The sequence below is a fragment of the Cylas formicarius genome, unplaced genomic scaffold (genome assembly GCF_029955315.1).
Source record: "Cylas formicarius isolate icCylForm1 unplaced genomic scaffold, icCylForm1.1 PGA_scaffold_2__14_contigs__length_35257938, whole genome shotgun sequence".
NCBI classification, from domain to species: Eukaryota; Metazoa; Arthropoda; class Insecta; order Coleoptera; family Brentidae; genus Cylas; species Cylas formicarius.
This window is the reverse complement of record NW_026844319.1, coordinates 27,790,978-27,806,631: the sequence shown is the minus strand read 5'-3', so window position 1 is coordinate 27,806,631 and position 15,654 is coordinate 27,790,978. Positions and strand designations below refer to the sequence as shown.

Here is a 15,654-nt window from a genome sequence, read left to right as displayed (position 1 = left end):
CTTTTTAACGATTTATCTTTATCCAATCTCCATATACAGTTATTCATGAAACTTGATTACGTTAGCAATGACACCAAGCGTATTCTTGTCGTATTTGCTGGCATCATCATTATGACGTAGTTATCATATTTCATGATTTCGAATATATACTAATTGGCCATAGGTTTGGGAAGTCGGTCTGTGTACTGCAGAATAATTTCTCCCCACCCCTTTGACCCAGTCGCATGCAGTAGCGCGACAGGGACGAACTGCTCTATATATCGGAGCAAAATAAAAGCCCCATCGAACCGAGTTAACGTAACGAAATACACGTTTCGGCGACACGATATGAAAAAAAAAACATCAAAAGTAGATATCTGGCAACGAGATCCGAATTTTGCGGATACATCCGAGCAATAACGAGATTTATCGATGTGCTAGGCGCATATATATAGAGAAGCGGCATATACACACATCCCGTGCCTGTCGGAGACACTAAAAGCACTGAAATAGACGGGGAAAAAACGGGGTGGGGGCACCGAGTTTGACGTCGCCCGGGGGGGAAACGAGTGAGTCCGAAACCCGATTTATGGGTCTGGGGTGTGCACTTTTCATCCGACAACTTTTGTTATTTACACGCCGGATAAGCCGGATGTTTATTTTAAAATATAAGGCAGATTGGGGCAGGTCGATGTAATGTATGGCCGATCGATTCTCCCACCGCTCTGCCCCCCGACCGTATCGTTCGGCCCGAAAATAGCCATAAACGAAATGCAGTATGCATGCTGTGGGGTTAGGGGGCTGTGCCGCTACTCGATGTGGCTCCACTTACGAAATTATCAAGTTTATCAAAATCAAGTTGGATTTGGTGTTTATATACCAAAAATTAATTATAAATTTTCGGCAAAACTTTACAAAGAAATGTGTATTGCCACAGCAGAAATGATAGCAATAAAAGAGGGTCTAAGAGTTGCTCTACAAAGATCCTTTACAAAAGTTATTATTTTTCTAAAATTTCAAATGAAAATACCGACACTAAAATGGACTACATAACGCTGCAGGTGCGAGAGGGCTAAAAGTATGGGAGTGGATGTTACGATGGCCTGGATACCGGGGCACTCGGGTATTGAATTGAAAAAGTGGATACTCTGGCTAAAATAGGAAAAGGCCTAAACATCCCCTTGAATATTAAACTGGACATACATGACGTGAAGAATACAATTCCTAGAGATATTACTAATAGTTTTCGAGAACGGTGGAAAAACTCAATACAAGAAAAAGGTACAAGATATAGAAAGTTAATACAAGTTAATTTTCCTAATAGAAGATGGTTTTCTGAGCTTGCCTACATAGACAGACGCTATATAACTACAATAGAATAGAATGAGAACTGGACATTGCGCGGTGGGAGAACACCTGGCCCGGATAGGGGTGACGGACTCTCCTTTCTGCGAGTGCGGCGGGGTTGAGAACCTTAATCATATATTTTTTGAATGCCCTATAACAAAAGTCCCGGGTGTGGATTTATGCGTAAACTTTAGGAATTACGCACTTTGTGAAAATATGTTAAGCACCCCGAGTGCGGAGATCATACAAATGGTCATATGCTTTTTAGATTTTAATAGCATAAAACTTTAAGTTAGGAGTCGTAGTCGGACAGCCTCTCCCTAGTAACAATAATAGGGAATTTTAAATTATATTTATTTGAATCTCTTGTTTTGTCTCAGATCTGACGAGGCTGGTCGCATGGTCCATCCTAGGCCAGGAACGCCCGTCCCGAGATCCATAGTGCTAGAAATTGTTTTTTTTTTTAGATGTGACAGTCTTGCCTGTTTGTCTGTAGTTTTTGTGTGCTCTGAGCCTGCCTACTAACAGACCCTATCTCCTCGGTAGCTTTATATGCCTCTTAAATAGAAACAGAAGTCTGAAAAGTAAACTTCCCCAGGAGAACAGTCTCGATTATCTAGGGCTGGCAAATTGGCTAATAGCAGCGCCAACCCCAAAAAAGAAGAAGAAGTTAAAAGATTAGGTTTTCGGAATATAATTAATTATGCTTAGGTTGAATTTAATACCTTTTAGAAGAAACATATAATGTTGATAAAATTCCTTAGTCACTCGGCCTTGTATAACGTACGTTAATTGCAGTTAATTTTTATAGTCTTTGACCTCTTAATGCTACGTTAAACCGATCAACCCTGCATACAAAAAAAAATGTTTTATTAATTTGATTGACACCTACCATCTACACAGTAATTTTGTGCTTTTACCAAAAAGTTATGATACAACACGTTATTTTTTTTTTAAATTTTAATTACCCTGCAGCTCAAAAATTAGGTATTTTTTAGGAAAAGTGTTGATATCAATTATTTGTCTTGGTGTCACCTAGCGATTCATGTATGAGGAATGTTGTACTGGTGAGCTTGTAGTACATAGAATCGGATAAGATTTTTGACCTGTAGGCTACAAAAATTCCAATTAGTATTAATTAGTATTGTGGAGACACGCGGATATACTCATCTGCAGTATACAATGACAAGTCCTTGATAACAGTTGGTAGAACATTGTAATAATTAGGTAATGTTCAATTTTTTTTTAATCGGATGAGCGCGGCCGAAAATGGCTCTGGACAATTAATTCAGATCATCTGGTGTAGTGATTGTGGCGATCGCAGTGCTTAGGCATAACGTTCTTTAGGTCATGTATGCTAGTGACTGTATGGTAAATAAATGGTGAAATATTAAGCTTTGAGAAGAGCGGAAGATGATTATCTCGAGGTTTTGCATTCGCAATCACAAATATCGCTCTTTTTTGCATAAGAAAAGCCTTGCAAGCATGCACGGAACCACCCCATAAAAAGATAACGTCCGCTAAGTGGGAATAAGACAATCCGAAATAAGCAAGAAAGAGAACGATCGATCCAGACTCCAAGAACCTTAACTGGAACACTATTTAAATTGTGCACCTTGCTACAAGAGAAAATAAGATGGACCGTTTTATTTTTGTTTAACCGCAAGGACTTGGAGTCTTGTTGGCCACTCTAACAATACTTTCTAAGTTCTAATGGTTTCCAGCTCGGGATAAGAGAATTGTATCATCCGTGTGGAGCGTAATAAGGCAAATCTTTGATGTAAACTATGAACAGCAGAGGCCCGAGATTCGAGTCCTGCGGCACTCCAGAGGATACCAGCAAGCTAGAACTACTATAATAATAATAATAATAATAATAATAATAATAATAATAAGAAATTATTTCAGAAATTAGATAATACTTTCAAAAAAAATATATCAAAAGTACAATGAATTTGAAAAATTTGTGAGGGCATATATAGTGGTTTACGTTGACACTTAGCCTAACAAATTTTGGCCTACACAGATGGAAATTTTTGTTGTCCAATCGATCACCGTGGGTTTTAGTACAAATTCGGATGCCATACAAAATTCTAATTAATTCTTGCTAACATGCCTATGTCGATATGTATGTCTATGCTATCTGCAACTTGTTTTTGAAGAAAACAATTAATATTATTTATTTAGAAAATCACTAAGTAAAAAATAAATTTTGTTGTATATGTCAATGAGTCAACAATGCCATTTTTGATGGGTTACGCAATATAGGATGTAAAACTTGTTATACGAACGATACATCATGCAGAGCATCTCAAAGTTATTATTAATTAATTAATAATTAAATTATTCCTTATATATATTCCTTTCATTTACTCTATTTATATACCAATTGAAATAGTTATCTTTATGACCACTCATAATGAAAGCAATGCAAACTGCTAGGACGACCTAAACGAAAATCTCTTCGGAAAGGCATTTTCTTGCGAAACACCCGGTACATCCCGAGACTTCGTTCAGGCGTTCCTCGTGTCGGAAGAGTCGGCAATAAGTAACGACGGTCTACCCTACTACAGGTACTCGGGAGCGATTTAATACACCCCCGTAACATCTCGGGGCAAGTGTTCCCTATTAAACGCGTCTCTAGATTAATACATTCTATTTTACCGCTCCATTATCTGCAACTCCCGCGTTTAAATTGCTGGCGATATATTATCCGCGTGGTAATCGGGGGTGGGAGGGAGACGGCGGTAGGTCTGCTGCCGATTTTAATGAAACGTTCCCGCCGATAGCACTTTTGCGATTATATTGTGGCCGACACTCCCCTAAGGACCACTGCGGTTGAAATTTACCGGGTTCCGTCCGCCACCGTTAGGTGGCATCATCATGCGAAGTCAAACTAACCATGCCATTGACTCTGCTACATGACTCGAAATCGTCCGACGATAAGTTCTGACCTCTCTTTTGCTTAACTCACTGTAATTAATTATTTCGGCTCATAGCAAGAGAGAATGGTTAGATAGCTACCTCGAAACATCTCTGTGATGATTGAATTTTTTAGTTGGTATATTAGTGCTTTCCTCGCGAAAGACAAATTTCTATTGCAGAAAAATCATAAAAAATTTGGTTAATTTAGGTTGGTAAAATCTATTTATGGTTCTTGACTATGAAGTGACTTATTTCAGCCTCAAAATTTTTGACGCAAATGGAGCGTAAATTTTCTAAGAAGCATGGTGTGCCAGGTTTAATACGAAAAATCCTGTTAAACGCAAGTTCGTAATTTTTTAAAGCAAATTTGTAAAGTACATTTGATGTTGAAAGCTCTTTACTTATTTCTATAGTTTTGGGGATATTTTTCCAAAAATCGAAATATTTTTGCTATATCACGTCATTTTTGTATAGCGCTCTATATCTAAAAATATAAATATAAAGATTTCACATCAGCTCAAGGCAAACATGCTGTTCCCGAACAGTTTAATTTATAAACAAAATTTCTGTGCCATATTGCCTGTAAGCTGGATTACTTTAAATTCGAATTTCTATAGCAACTATACAGCTAAGTATATATATAACAACTATGGCTTAAAATTTAACCCCTCGCCCTCATGAAACTCTAAGGTGGATTTGTTTGCACGGGCAGATTAATATGAGTGGCGCAGCCGATAGAACCGACATACCTCTTACAACCTATCACACAGGGTGGTTCATGAGTCTCAGTCTTTTTCAAAGCAAATAATGTAAATAAAAAAAAAACATTAACGTTTTTGAATAAATATAATTACTTAATTTTAAGCAGGGATCTACCTGCTTTCGGAAAAATATGTATGCTGCCATAACGGATTATATTTGTTGCACTCCATGGACATGGACATTTCATTATATATTTCAAGTTTATAGCGGCTCCCTTGACGGTTATTTAGCAATATTTCGATTTACACTTTTAGATCTTATTAATACAAAAAACCAAGAGTCCGTTGTTCTTAACTAACCTATAAATAAATGCGATCACCAGATTCCGGCCAACCGTAAATGGGCACATTATTATTCGGCATAATTCTACTAATATATAATGCGTCTGGAACTTGTTTGACAAGGATACATGACGTCACTATTCGCCCTAAACTGGCGAAAATAAATCGCCGACAAAATCATCTTCACTTATGTGGTTCTTCTTGAATTTGATTCGACAGGTGGTCGGGAAAAACACAAAAATTTGTATACTGCTTCTTGCTTGTCTGTAGAGTCAAACCCCAAAATTACGGGTCTCTTCTAAAAGCAAAACTAGGTACAAATGGAATGCGCGATTTTCATAAATTTGAAGGTATAGAGCGGAAGATTTACTAGAGATAACAAGCAGCACTCAAAAGTCAAAGCTGCATATATTTACATCATAACAGCATGGTTAACCAGGATTGAACTTTTGCTCTAAAACGCAGTCTGTTGTCAATGACGGCGAGTCTTAAATCGAACAAAATGGCAAAATAGAATTGTAAAAAGCTGAAAGGCGAAAGTCAAAATAACTCCTCCAACGTAGCAGACATCGCCGAACACCTAGGATCTAACAAAGCTTTTTTACGATTCTTCGGTGCAATTTAGCCCACAAATTCATACGAGAGACGTGCCTGCTCAGCGTAGCTCGCTTTAAAACGAACCCTATTTACGCTTTACGTCTTACGTGTTACGTAAATATAAACAAAATATGCTCGTCTGGAGGGGCGCCGGCAACTAATAGGGACGGGCTTAAATCGAGGCACGTAGAGAGCAGAGAATACGTTTTCGTCGGGCCATGCTTTGTCTCTGCTCGCTCGTACGGAACGCTGTCCGCGCTAACTAGGAAAAATATATTTTTTTATGCTTTACTTTTAATTTAATTTTAATTTTTGTGACTCAATTGAAAATATTGCTATTTATCTACAATAAACGAGGTTACCCTTTTTTAGGTAAACTTTCTTGCTATTCTGTAGTCAGTCCACTTTTAAAATCTTTATCGCACAAGTTAGAAAATATACTCAAAATAAATAAGAAGTGAAAGTTCAGATTTTCACGAAATTATATATTATGACATGACAATTGTTACGACAACACACACAATCACATTTGTTAAAGACACGGTGTTGTTGAAACAATTGTCATGTCATAAAATATAATTTCGTGAAAATCTGAACTTTCAGTTCTTATTTATTTTGATAAATGGATTTTCATCAAGTAAAAGCCACCTCAGTTCAATTTTAGAAAATATACTAGTAATTTGATTTGATTTGAAAAGAAAGCGAGTATTCTGAGACTTTTTTAAGCTATCCTTATCTAGTACGCCCTTCAAATTTTTATGTACTTCGTCCAATGGGAGACTGCATATTTTCAGAGAAGGAACGTAGGAGAAAAAATGTAGAATCTTAGGTGCCCCACTTTTTTTTTTCTGCTCCAACGTAAGACTATTAATATTTTATCAAGGAAAGGGGCGCGTAATTGGGGAAGTATGCGGGGGAGAATGTTCTTCGACACCCCCCGAAGAGTGGGCGAGAGCGATGCCGGCATTCCGTTAGATGAAATAGTTGGAGAATTTTCGGGGGCAGAGTTAATAGGGGATAAAAGTAGCAGATTTAAAGGAACGACGACCTACCCAGTCCTCACCCTATTGATTAACGGGAAAATGGCGAATATATTTTTTAGAAATTTCGCCTTATAAAACGCATAATTTACTTAAATAGTAAAGATAAAAATTGAAAATTAAACACAAAAGTGTTTAATAAACCCGATATTTTAAAGTGACATTTAATGCACGGATTTTAACATTAACTCAAGGCAAAGATATTTTTCCCAAACAGTTTCATTTATAAATAATATTACTGTGAACCCCTCGCCTCTCATGAAACTCTTTTCAACAGAATAATTCCTTTAAATTTATCTAAGATGGATTTGTTTGCACGCGCAGATCAATATCGGTGGCGCAGCCGGTAGGATCGACTTACCTCGTACGACTAATCGCACAGGGTGGCTCGTGAGGGCGTCCTGTGTGTGAAAATCGCTGGCGGTTACTTGACATTCCCAGCTGCCGTCGTCGAACTCGAGCTGGGCCGATCTGATCCATATTGAACAGTCGCCATTTTGCTGATTCTGAGACGCCCACTCGTATTTGTGCGGATACATTCCCATTGGCTGAAACCGATTGCAAAATCGAGTCGTGAGGATTAAGATGGCGACAATTAATTAACAAATTATACAATATTAGAAATAATCGAGAAAAACAAGTATCACGTAGCTGCATCAAAAAGTATTGGCTCAAATTTAAAACTTTTTTGCTATTTATTGACCAAGTTTGAGTAAAAAGAGTGTCAGATTAACACCAAGAACTATCTAGTCATCAGAATATTCACAGATCCGTCTCATTATTTTAACAATGGCAATGACCTTCCAATAAACATAAAAAAGCCCTAATAGGAACCACCTCACTGTTGCATGGCAAATATGTGGACACTAAGATGGGGATTTTAATAGGAGTTTAGAGAGGAATTGTATAGCTGTGTATCAGTTTGTATTAGAGAAACGAATTAACAATACAAAATTTGTACCCACTAATCCAGACGGATATGTTGCATTTCCTAATTAATTTTAATTTATTTGAAATAATTCTAACAAAAACAACTTTGACAATTTGTAAAATGTATCGCTATCTCGAGAGGCATTAGGCGGTACACGTAACGCTAGTTGTTCCAATAGCACTGGACGGTCAATTTTGTTTTGCAAGATACTATTAAGTAGCAGTGTATGTAGGTCGCTTTACGGTAATACTATTGATTTAGTAATTGAGCATATATAAGATATCGCACATCAAGGTCCCTTTAACTATGGTTAATGAAAGCAAAAAGCCAATAATTGATCCCTGAGGCACACCAGACCTCAGCAGAGGCCCGGAAAGGCAAAACCACAGCATGCAACATACTGACTTCTGTTTGAAAGTAAGATCTTCCCAAATAAAGTGCTTTAAAAGATTCCAAGAAGAATTAGTTTTTAGTTTTTTTCGTGACTCTATGAAAATTCTATTACATATGGCGAAAAGTGCGAGGGCTTAGAACAACATGATGGTTCGCTCCTGACAACTAAAAACGCCACCCACAAGAGAACAAAAAGCGTGGTACGAATAAATTTGTCGAATCCGACGGAGCGGTAAACATTTTTAATTTAATATACACTCGGGGTACGTAAATTCCTTTCCGGTTCCGGTTAAACGGATTCTTTATTTTTCGAATACGAGCGCCGGTAAATACTTTAAGAAGATATTGGCTCCTATTTATAACTTACGGTTCGCGTGTGTCGAATCTTAAAACGCTTTCTCTCTCGCTAGCTCCGATATATTTCATACCGATGATTCCGGGGGAATTTTGCGCGGTTTGTACGTGATCGTGGACTATTCCGGGGTCAGTTCGTCTGCCGGACTGCATGAAAATTTCGTTGAGGAGTATTTGTCTGGTGAATAATTTAGTTCTATCGAGTGTTATTGAAAATGTGGTCGCTTTTTATAATTTTCCGAGAAATTCTTGAAAATATAGAAGTGATATTGCAAAACTTTCCTATTCTTGCCTTTAAAAATGATATGACTGAGATTTAAGATGACCTCTACACCTGTTTTTCTGGAGAGGGGAACCAACTAATAAAGTTATTATCTTTAGTAAAGTAGCAATTACTTCTTTTTAATTCATATTGCATTGATTTATAAGCTTTTAAACAATTTTCAAGATACGATGACTATAACTATGATAACTATGATGATAACTAACCAAAACTAACCCAATTTTTTTGCAATTTAATAAGAGGATCTAAATTAGTGTTATATGTACAACTAGTGTTAGAGCTGGTTAATTCACCGTGGTCAATTGACCACTTTTTAATTGACTAGCCAAAAACTGTTTGAAATAACATCTTACAATTGAAGAGTATTATCTGTCATTATTTAATAACAACAAGCTAACCAAAACTTACCCAATTTTTTTGCAATTTAACAAGAGCATCTAAATTAGTGGTATATATAGAAGTAGTGTTAGAGCTGGTTAATTCACCGTGGTCAATTGACCACTTTTTAATTGACTAGTCAAAAAATGTTTTAAATAACATTTTGCAATTTAAGAGTATTATCTATCATTATTTAATAACAATATGTATTTTATAACAAATTATTATGCATTTGTGATGTCCATCAATTGACCAGTCAATTGACACAAAAAAAATCTAATAAGGCTAATAAGTTGCTGCAAAAAATATTGAACATTTTAAAGAAAATAGTAAAACTATACTTTTTAAACATCAGGAAAAAATGAATGAAAACAACTTTAAAGTTCCTTTAAATTGGAGGCACCTTTCACAACAGATAATATTTTGATGAAAATTGCTCTTGTCAAAGGTATATTCTCATATCTCAATATCTTTTCTCTTAAAAATAGTATCATAAATGAATATAGTTTTCTTAGTATTTTTAATATGTTGCGGAACATATTTTGATTTAATTTATAGTAAATAAAGCTTCGTGTCCACTTGTAAGTAACTTGCTCTAGTTTTTTCGACAATTACTTGCCGGTGCGCCTGTACTATATTCTAAATTGTTTTAAAATTTCTGGAAAACTATGATAGCAAGTTCGTTTGCTCAGAAACGTATAGAAACACTTTAAGAGAAACTTCCCAGAATGCCAAAACAATTCGGATTAGTTTAAGGCGAGGTTTAAGGACTATTTTGTTTCATATGAAATGCCATGGCAATATAAGATATATTTTCATTTCTGTATAAAATAAGATAATTATACCTTTCTCATATCAAGTTTTCCTTGCAAGAATACTTTTTAAAATTAAACTGTAAACTTCAAAGTAAGATGTCTCAAATAATTTATTTATTTATTATAACTAATATGATGAACATGTCAATTTACAAAGGTACACTAAAACTAAGTATATTTATCTTAAGTAAGCAAGACTAGTTCTAAACCCAAAAAAAAGAAGAATGTAGAAATATATATATATATATATATATATATATATATATATATATATATATATATATATATATATATATATATGATGACACTATATTCCGGGATATCATCCGTTCGCTCGTTGAACTCCGACTGGAATCCTGCTTCCGACTGGAATCCTGCAGACGTTTCGCCAAAATCTCACTTGGCATCTTCAATGCTCGCGCTCCGAAAACACTTCGAAGTGTTTTCGGAGCGCGAGCATTGAAGATGCCAAGTGAGATTTTGGCGAAACGTCTGCAGGATTCCAGTCGGATGCAGGATTCCAGTCGGAGTTCAACGAGCGAACGGATGATATCCCGGAATATAGTGTCATCACATTTTTCCATATATATATATATATATATATATATATATATATATATATATATATATATATATATATATATATATATATATATATATATATATATATATATATATATATATATATATATATATATATATATATATATATATATATATATATATATATATATATATATAATATATTATTCACCTAACAGATAATTTCAATATATAAGAGAAGTTAAGGCTTGATTCATACGATACACTTATTAAATTGTGGTTACATCTAAAGTTTATTAGAAAAATAAACATTTTTGAATGCTTTCAATTCTGTTTACATACCTATGAAATTCGGGATTCCATATCACACTACCAAACTCAAGATAGAACCGCACATAGGCGTTATAGAGTACAACCAACAACTTGGTATCTTTAAATTCTTCGCTAAACCTTGAAATAAAACCCATGTGTCTGTAAGCCTTTTCCACTATGTTTTCAATATGAATTTCAAAACTCAGTTTTGTGTGTATAGTTACTCCAAGATCCCTGATATGCTTTACTTCTTTAATTGAATTTATAATCAAAATCTGCATCCTTTTTTAATTTACTGAAACTTGCGACAGTCATCGATACTCCTGACACCTTTAGTCATCAGCATATGGCATAAATGTTGCAAAACGAAAACATTTACCCGTTTCCACCAAGAACAAAAAAAACATAATAGGCCCCACTGAGGTATGCCAGTCGTGATATCAATATATTTAGATTTAGTTCCGTCTAACTCAACAAACTGTGTCCTAGAACTTATGTATAACTGAAGAGTTTTGTAAAATATTGTAGCATGATGTACTTTATCGAATGCGTTGGAGAAATCGGTGTACACAGCATCCATTTACATCCTATTATCTAATGCCTCAGACACATTCTGAACATACAGTGACTGTTATAATTGCCTCAAGCATTTTGCCTGGAATAGAAAGAATTGATATGGGTCGGTAATTTATGATATCAATCTTACTGCCACTCTTATAAACAATCACTACTTTGGCATATTTCCAAATAGTCAGGAAGTGCCTTTCTGATAAACTTTTATTAAATATTAAAAATAGCTGTAGCAACAGAGATTCTGTGTCAAATGGCGTATTCAGCAACGGAATTTTTGCAGGAGATGTGTCTGACTCATAAACACTGTATTATAAGTACTGTTCTAAGGTGTCACAGACTTTGGCAAGTTCACTGGATTCTAGTGTGTTTTTGTATCAATATCATACATATGTATCACAAGCAATATCAATGCATTTGTGTTGAGTTACTCTTTCCCTTTTGAAAGGACCAGGAGACCTGGTTACAGTAATATTTTTAAAATTACTAAACACCACGTCCAAGAATACCTGCATTGTCAATGGATACGTGATTAAATTGATCAAAACTAATCAAATTAAAGGAATCTATCAGTAATTCACCGTATGAATCAGATATATCTGAGGGTATATAAGAACCCTAACTAACACAGCAAACGTCTGGCTGTTTGAGGATGCAGCATTAAAACTACCAGCAGCCATTTTTGGCTATCCGCGGGTTTCGATTGGCTTACGGATTGTCTGAACCTCCTCATTTCTTAAAGTTGCCTTCCATTTAAACCCCAAGCACCAACCCGGATAGTCGACTCGTGTTGTCATTTCTGCGACCATATATATTTTGTTATTGATGTTTCTCTAGTTTTACTAGTTTTAAAAAACGACGACATTTTTGCTGTATATTAAAAACATAATCCCAAATTGCAATTACGTTTTTAAAACAACTAAAATCACTTGGGTTGCCCAAAGGAAGTCTAAAAATAGCAATTAACATGACTGTAAAACTATTTACAAAGTCCTATCGATTATGCACATATTGCCAATAATTTATACAACGTTGTTTCATTAAATATTATTGTTATCTATTGAGCCGTGTCCCAATTTTATAGGTCCCAGAGTCTACCGGCAACTTTCGGGAAACAACTCGAGTTCATATGGTCGGAGACAGGGTCCAGATCGTTTAGGAAGTTGACAAATGTTTAAATTTTCGCGTTCTCCGAATAACACGACAAAAGAAAAGGGATCAGGGAACGATGCCGGTGGTGTGAAGTGTGGGGTATCGACCGTATTCCAACGTAATTTTCATTATTTAATTAGGGTATTCAGACGCACAGTCCTTCGCAACAGGTTTTTTCTTCATTTATGTATGAAATGAAAGGGCGACCATCTTGGTGTCAGTTGTGGGGTGCCGTATGCGTTCAAACGAAATAGCTGGTACTAGGTCTTATTCTACAGTTTTTGCGTCTGACGGTTTTCAATTAGGGCATACCATCTAGTAGATTCAACTAAAATTATTTTTAGCCTCCGTTGAAGAGTTTATTTCCTTCTGCCAACGCGTCTCAGGACTATTACAGTTTTTATTCCGACAAGGTTTAAGGAGTTTTCCGTATGCCTCCCACCCCCCTCGATCAATATTTCACGCGTCAAGTCGGATAAGCCGTATCCCGGTAAGGGTAACTTTTTAAGATCGGACCATGATAGCTCAGACCGTTATTATTCAAACCCGACTAACGTCCCGGACAGAGCGTCACATCCATTTGGTCAATTGACCCCCGCGCTCCCACAACCGGCCCCACCCAAAGGGTTTTTTGTGGCACCATTAGCTGAAAGACTATGATAATTTTTCCGGTCTACCGCGTAGTTCGATAAGACGAATCGATTCGTTTTTTTCTTCGGGCCGGCAATTTTATATTTCAAGCGGAAAGTAAAACGAGTAATCCCAATTTTAAGTTTTATCATGTTCGTTGGTAATTTTTTAATTATTAAATAGATTAATTAATTTCAAATTTAATTAAATCCAGACGTGTCCGTGCTCTTATTAATCCACCGGCGGGCAGTGTCAGCTTGCAAAAATGAACGTCCAGGAATAGTCGCCGTTGGGTTTGTTATAAAGTTTAATTCGACTGTGTAATCAGTGCCTTTTAAATTGAAAAATAATTTAAAGAGTGCTCAACGATTTTTACTCTTAGAATTAAACAGAGAGAAATTGAGAGAAAAACGTATTGCGCAAATTATACGCTAACAACTTGTCAAAAAGTCACCATTAGTGACAAGAAGACCCATAATGTAACTATATAAAAGTGGTAAAAATCAAAGAAAAAAGTACGTAAGAATAGAAAACTCCCTATTAAAATTAATTAAGTATTTAATACATTTGGTTATGTTATAATATATTATATATATATAAATATAAAAGACCATAAAAAAGCATGTTGTTTAAAATAACTTCTTGGAGCAGCCATAATATACAAAAATGTAAAGAGTGTGCAATTTAAAAATATAGATATACCTTTTAATTTTCGCGATTTATAAACCATCCCGTATAACTGATCCACGCCTTATATATAGAATAATTTGTACATGTTGAGTATCAGTCTTAGAAGATGTCACAGCTGTTATTAGCTACTGACCATCTGACTCACTTTCAAATATATCTTTCTCTCTATCAGTAGCTCTATAAATGAGGATTAAAGCAGTGGCAGCAGAACAATGACCAACACAAATTATTAAAAAAAAAACAATCTATTGGAAAATGATAAAAATAAACTAAAGATTTAAGAATGATGGAAGAATGGAATAAAAAATAATAGAAGCTTGTTTATTTTTAATTTAGCGAATTGCTGCATAGCTGTCTGCTTAACAAAGCATTCACAAGTTACAAAACACTTAAATAAAAATAAATATAAATTAAATTAATTACAAACATTTCATTAATTACAAGGCAGCGTCATAAGAATCAATATTTGACTACGTGTTACAAAATACAAAACATACTTTAATCAAATAACTAATAAATGTGCGTGTGTGTGTGTAAATATAATAGTAATAATAGTATATTATGCAACTAGTGTGATAAAGGGCATTTTAGTCAGGAGTTTATTTGGCACAAGAAACTCACGTGGTAAAGTGACGCTTCCCGCACGCTAGATCGGTGGATAATTATGTGTATAATTTGGAGGCCCACATCTAAGCAATTATCAAGAGATAATCTTTAAATCTTTAATCTTTTTAAAGGTTTCACAAAAACCGTTTCGTAACTCAACACTTTTCGACCCATTTAAGAAGGATCGTTCAAATAGTACTGTTCCGGATGGCGGTGTGTTATTTGTTCGCGTTAGTTTCGCGGCTATTAGTAACTGATCTAAAACTAAGTTTTCCGTTTAAATATTGTTTAGCTTCGCTTCTAAGTATTTTATGCTGATGACAATCCAAATGGAGCTTTAATGGGTCTTGGAAATTTAGTCATTGTTTGCAATCTTTTCTCAATGCACTGTGGGAGAACGAGAAGAGGCTCACTCAGCTAGTTGACGTTTAGAGATATAATTTTACTCTTACATAAGTTTCTCATTCAAACTATGGGCCGTTGAATAACTTACAAACATGGTTTTTAAATCTAACAGTTATTGGTTGTAATTGAAAAAAGAAACTGTTGATCTCATATTTTAAATATTGTCATACATAAATATGAGATCAAATCAAAATCAGCTACAAAAGCAATGTGAGTATGTAATTTATACACTTCATAATCTGCATCAGCGAGGAGCAGCAAGTTGTGGAACATTTTTAAAAGAGGCAAACCCGTCGACTTTCATTACAAATTTCTTCTTACCGCTCCCGGCCACACAGTCCCGTCTGGCGGCTATCATTCCAGCGTCGCCGTTATTTATTCTTACCCCATAATAAAACTTTAAAGTTTATCCGGGCGGTTTCGAGAAGAAGCCAAATTAAAATTTCACTCCGACCGCCGCCGTAAAAGCTAACCGCCCGGTAATGTTTTTCCGAGAATGCAATATTAATGAAATTTATCTTTCGAATAATATGGTAAGCAGGACGTAAATAAGGCATTTCCTTAAAAGATTAAAACAAATATTTCAAGTTTTATGTCTGCGACGCGGCGCTCGATCGGGTATCGCAGGAATAAATTTCGGTAAAATTCGTTTCCCGAGAAT

General features: G+C 35.4%; 1 protein-coding gene across 4 annotated transcripts in view; it reads right to left on the bottom strand.

The window, feature by feature from the left end:
- Positions 1 to 15,654, bottom strand: part of LOC132698043 (hemicentin-2) — a 456,593-nt gene that overhangs the window by 139,047 nt on the left and 301,892 nt on the right. For all 4 annotated transcript variants that reach the window (XM_060663877.1, XM_060663878.1, XM_060663880.1 and 1 more), the window contains exon 3: positions 7,293 to 7,479. In XM_060663877.1, the coding sequence (XP_060519860.1) occupies positions 7,293 to 7,479 (187 nt within the window). The remainder of the gene's footprint in view (positions 1 to 7,292; positions 7,480 to 15,654) is intronic.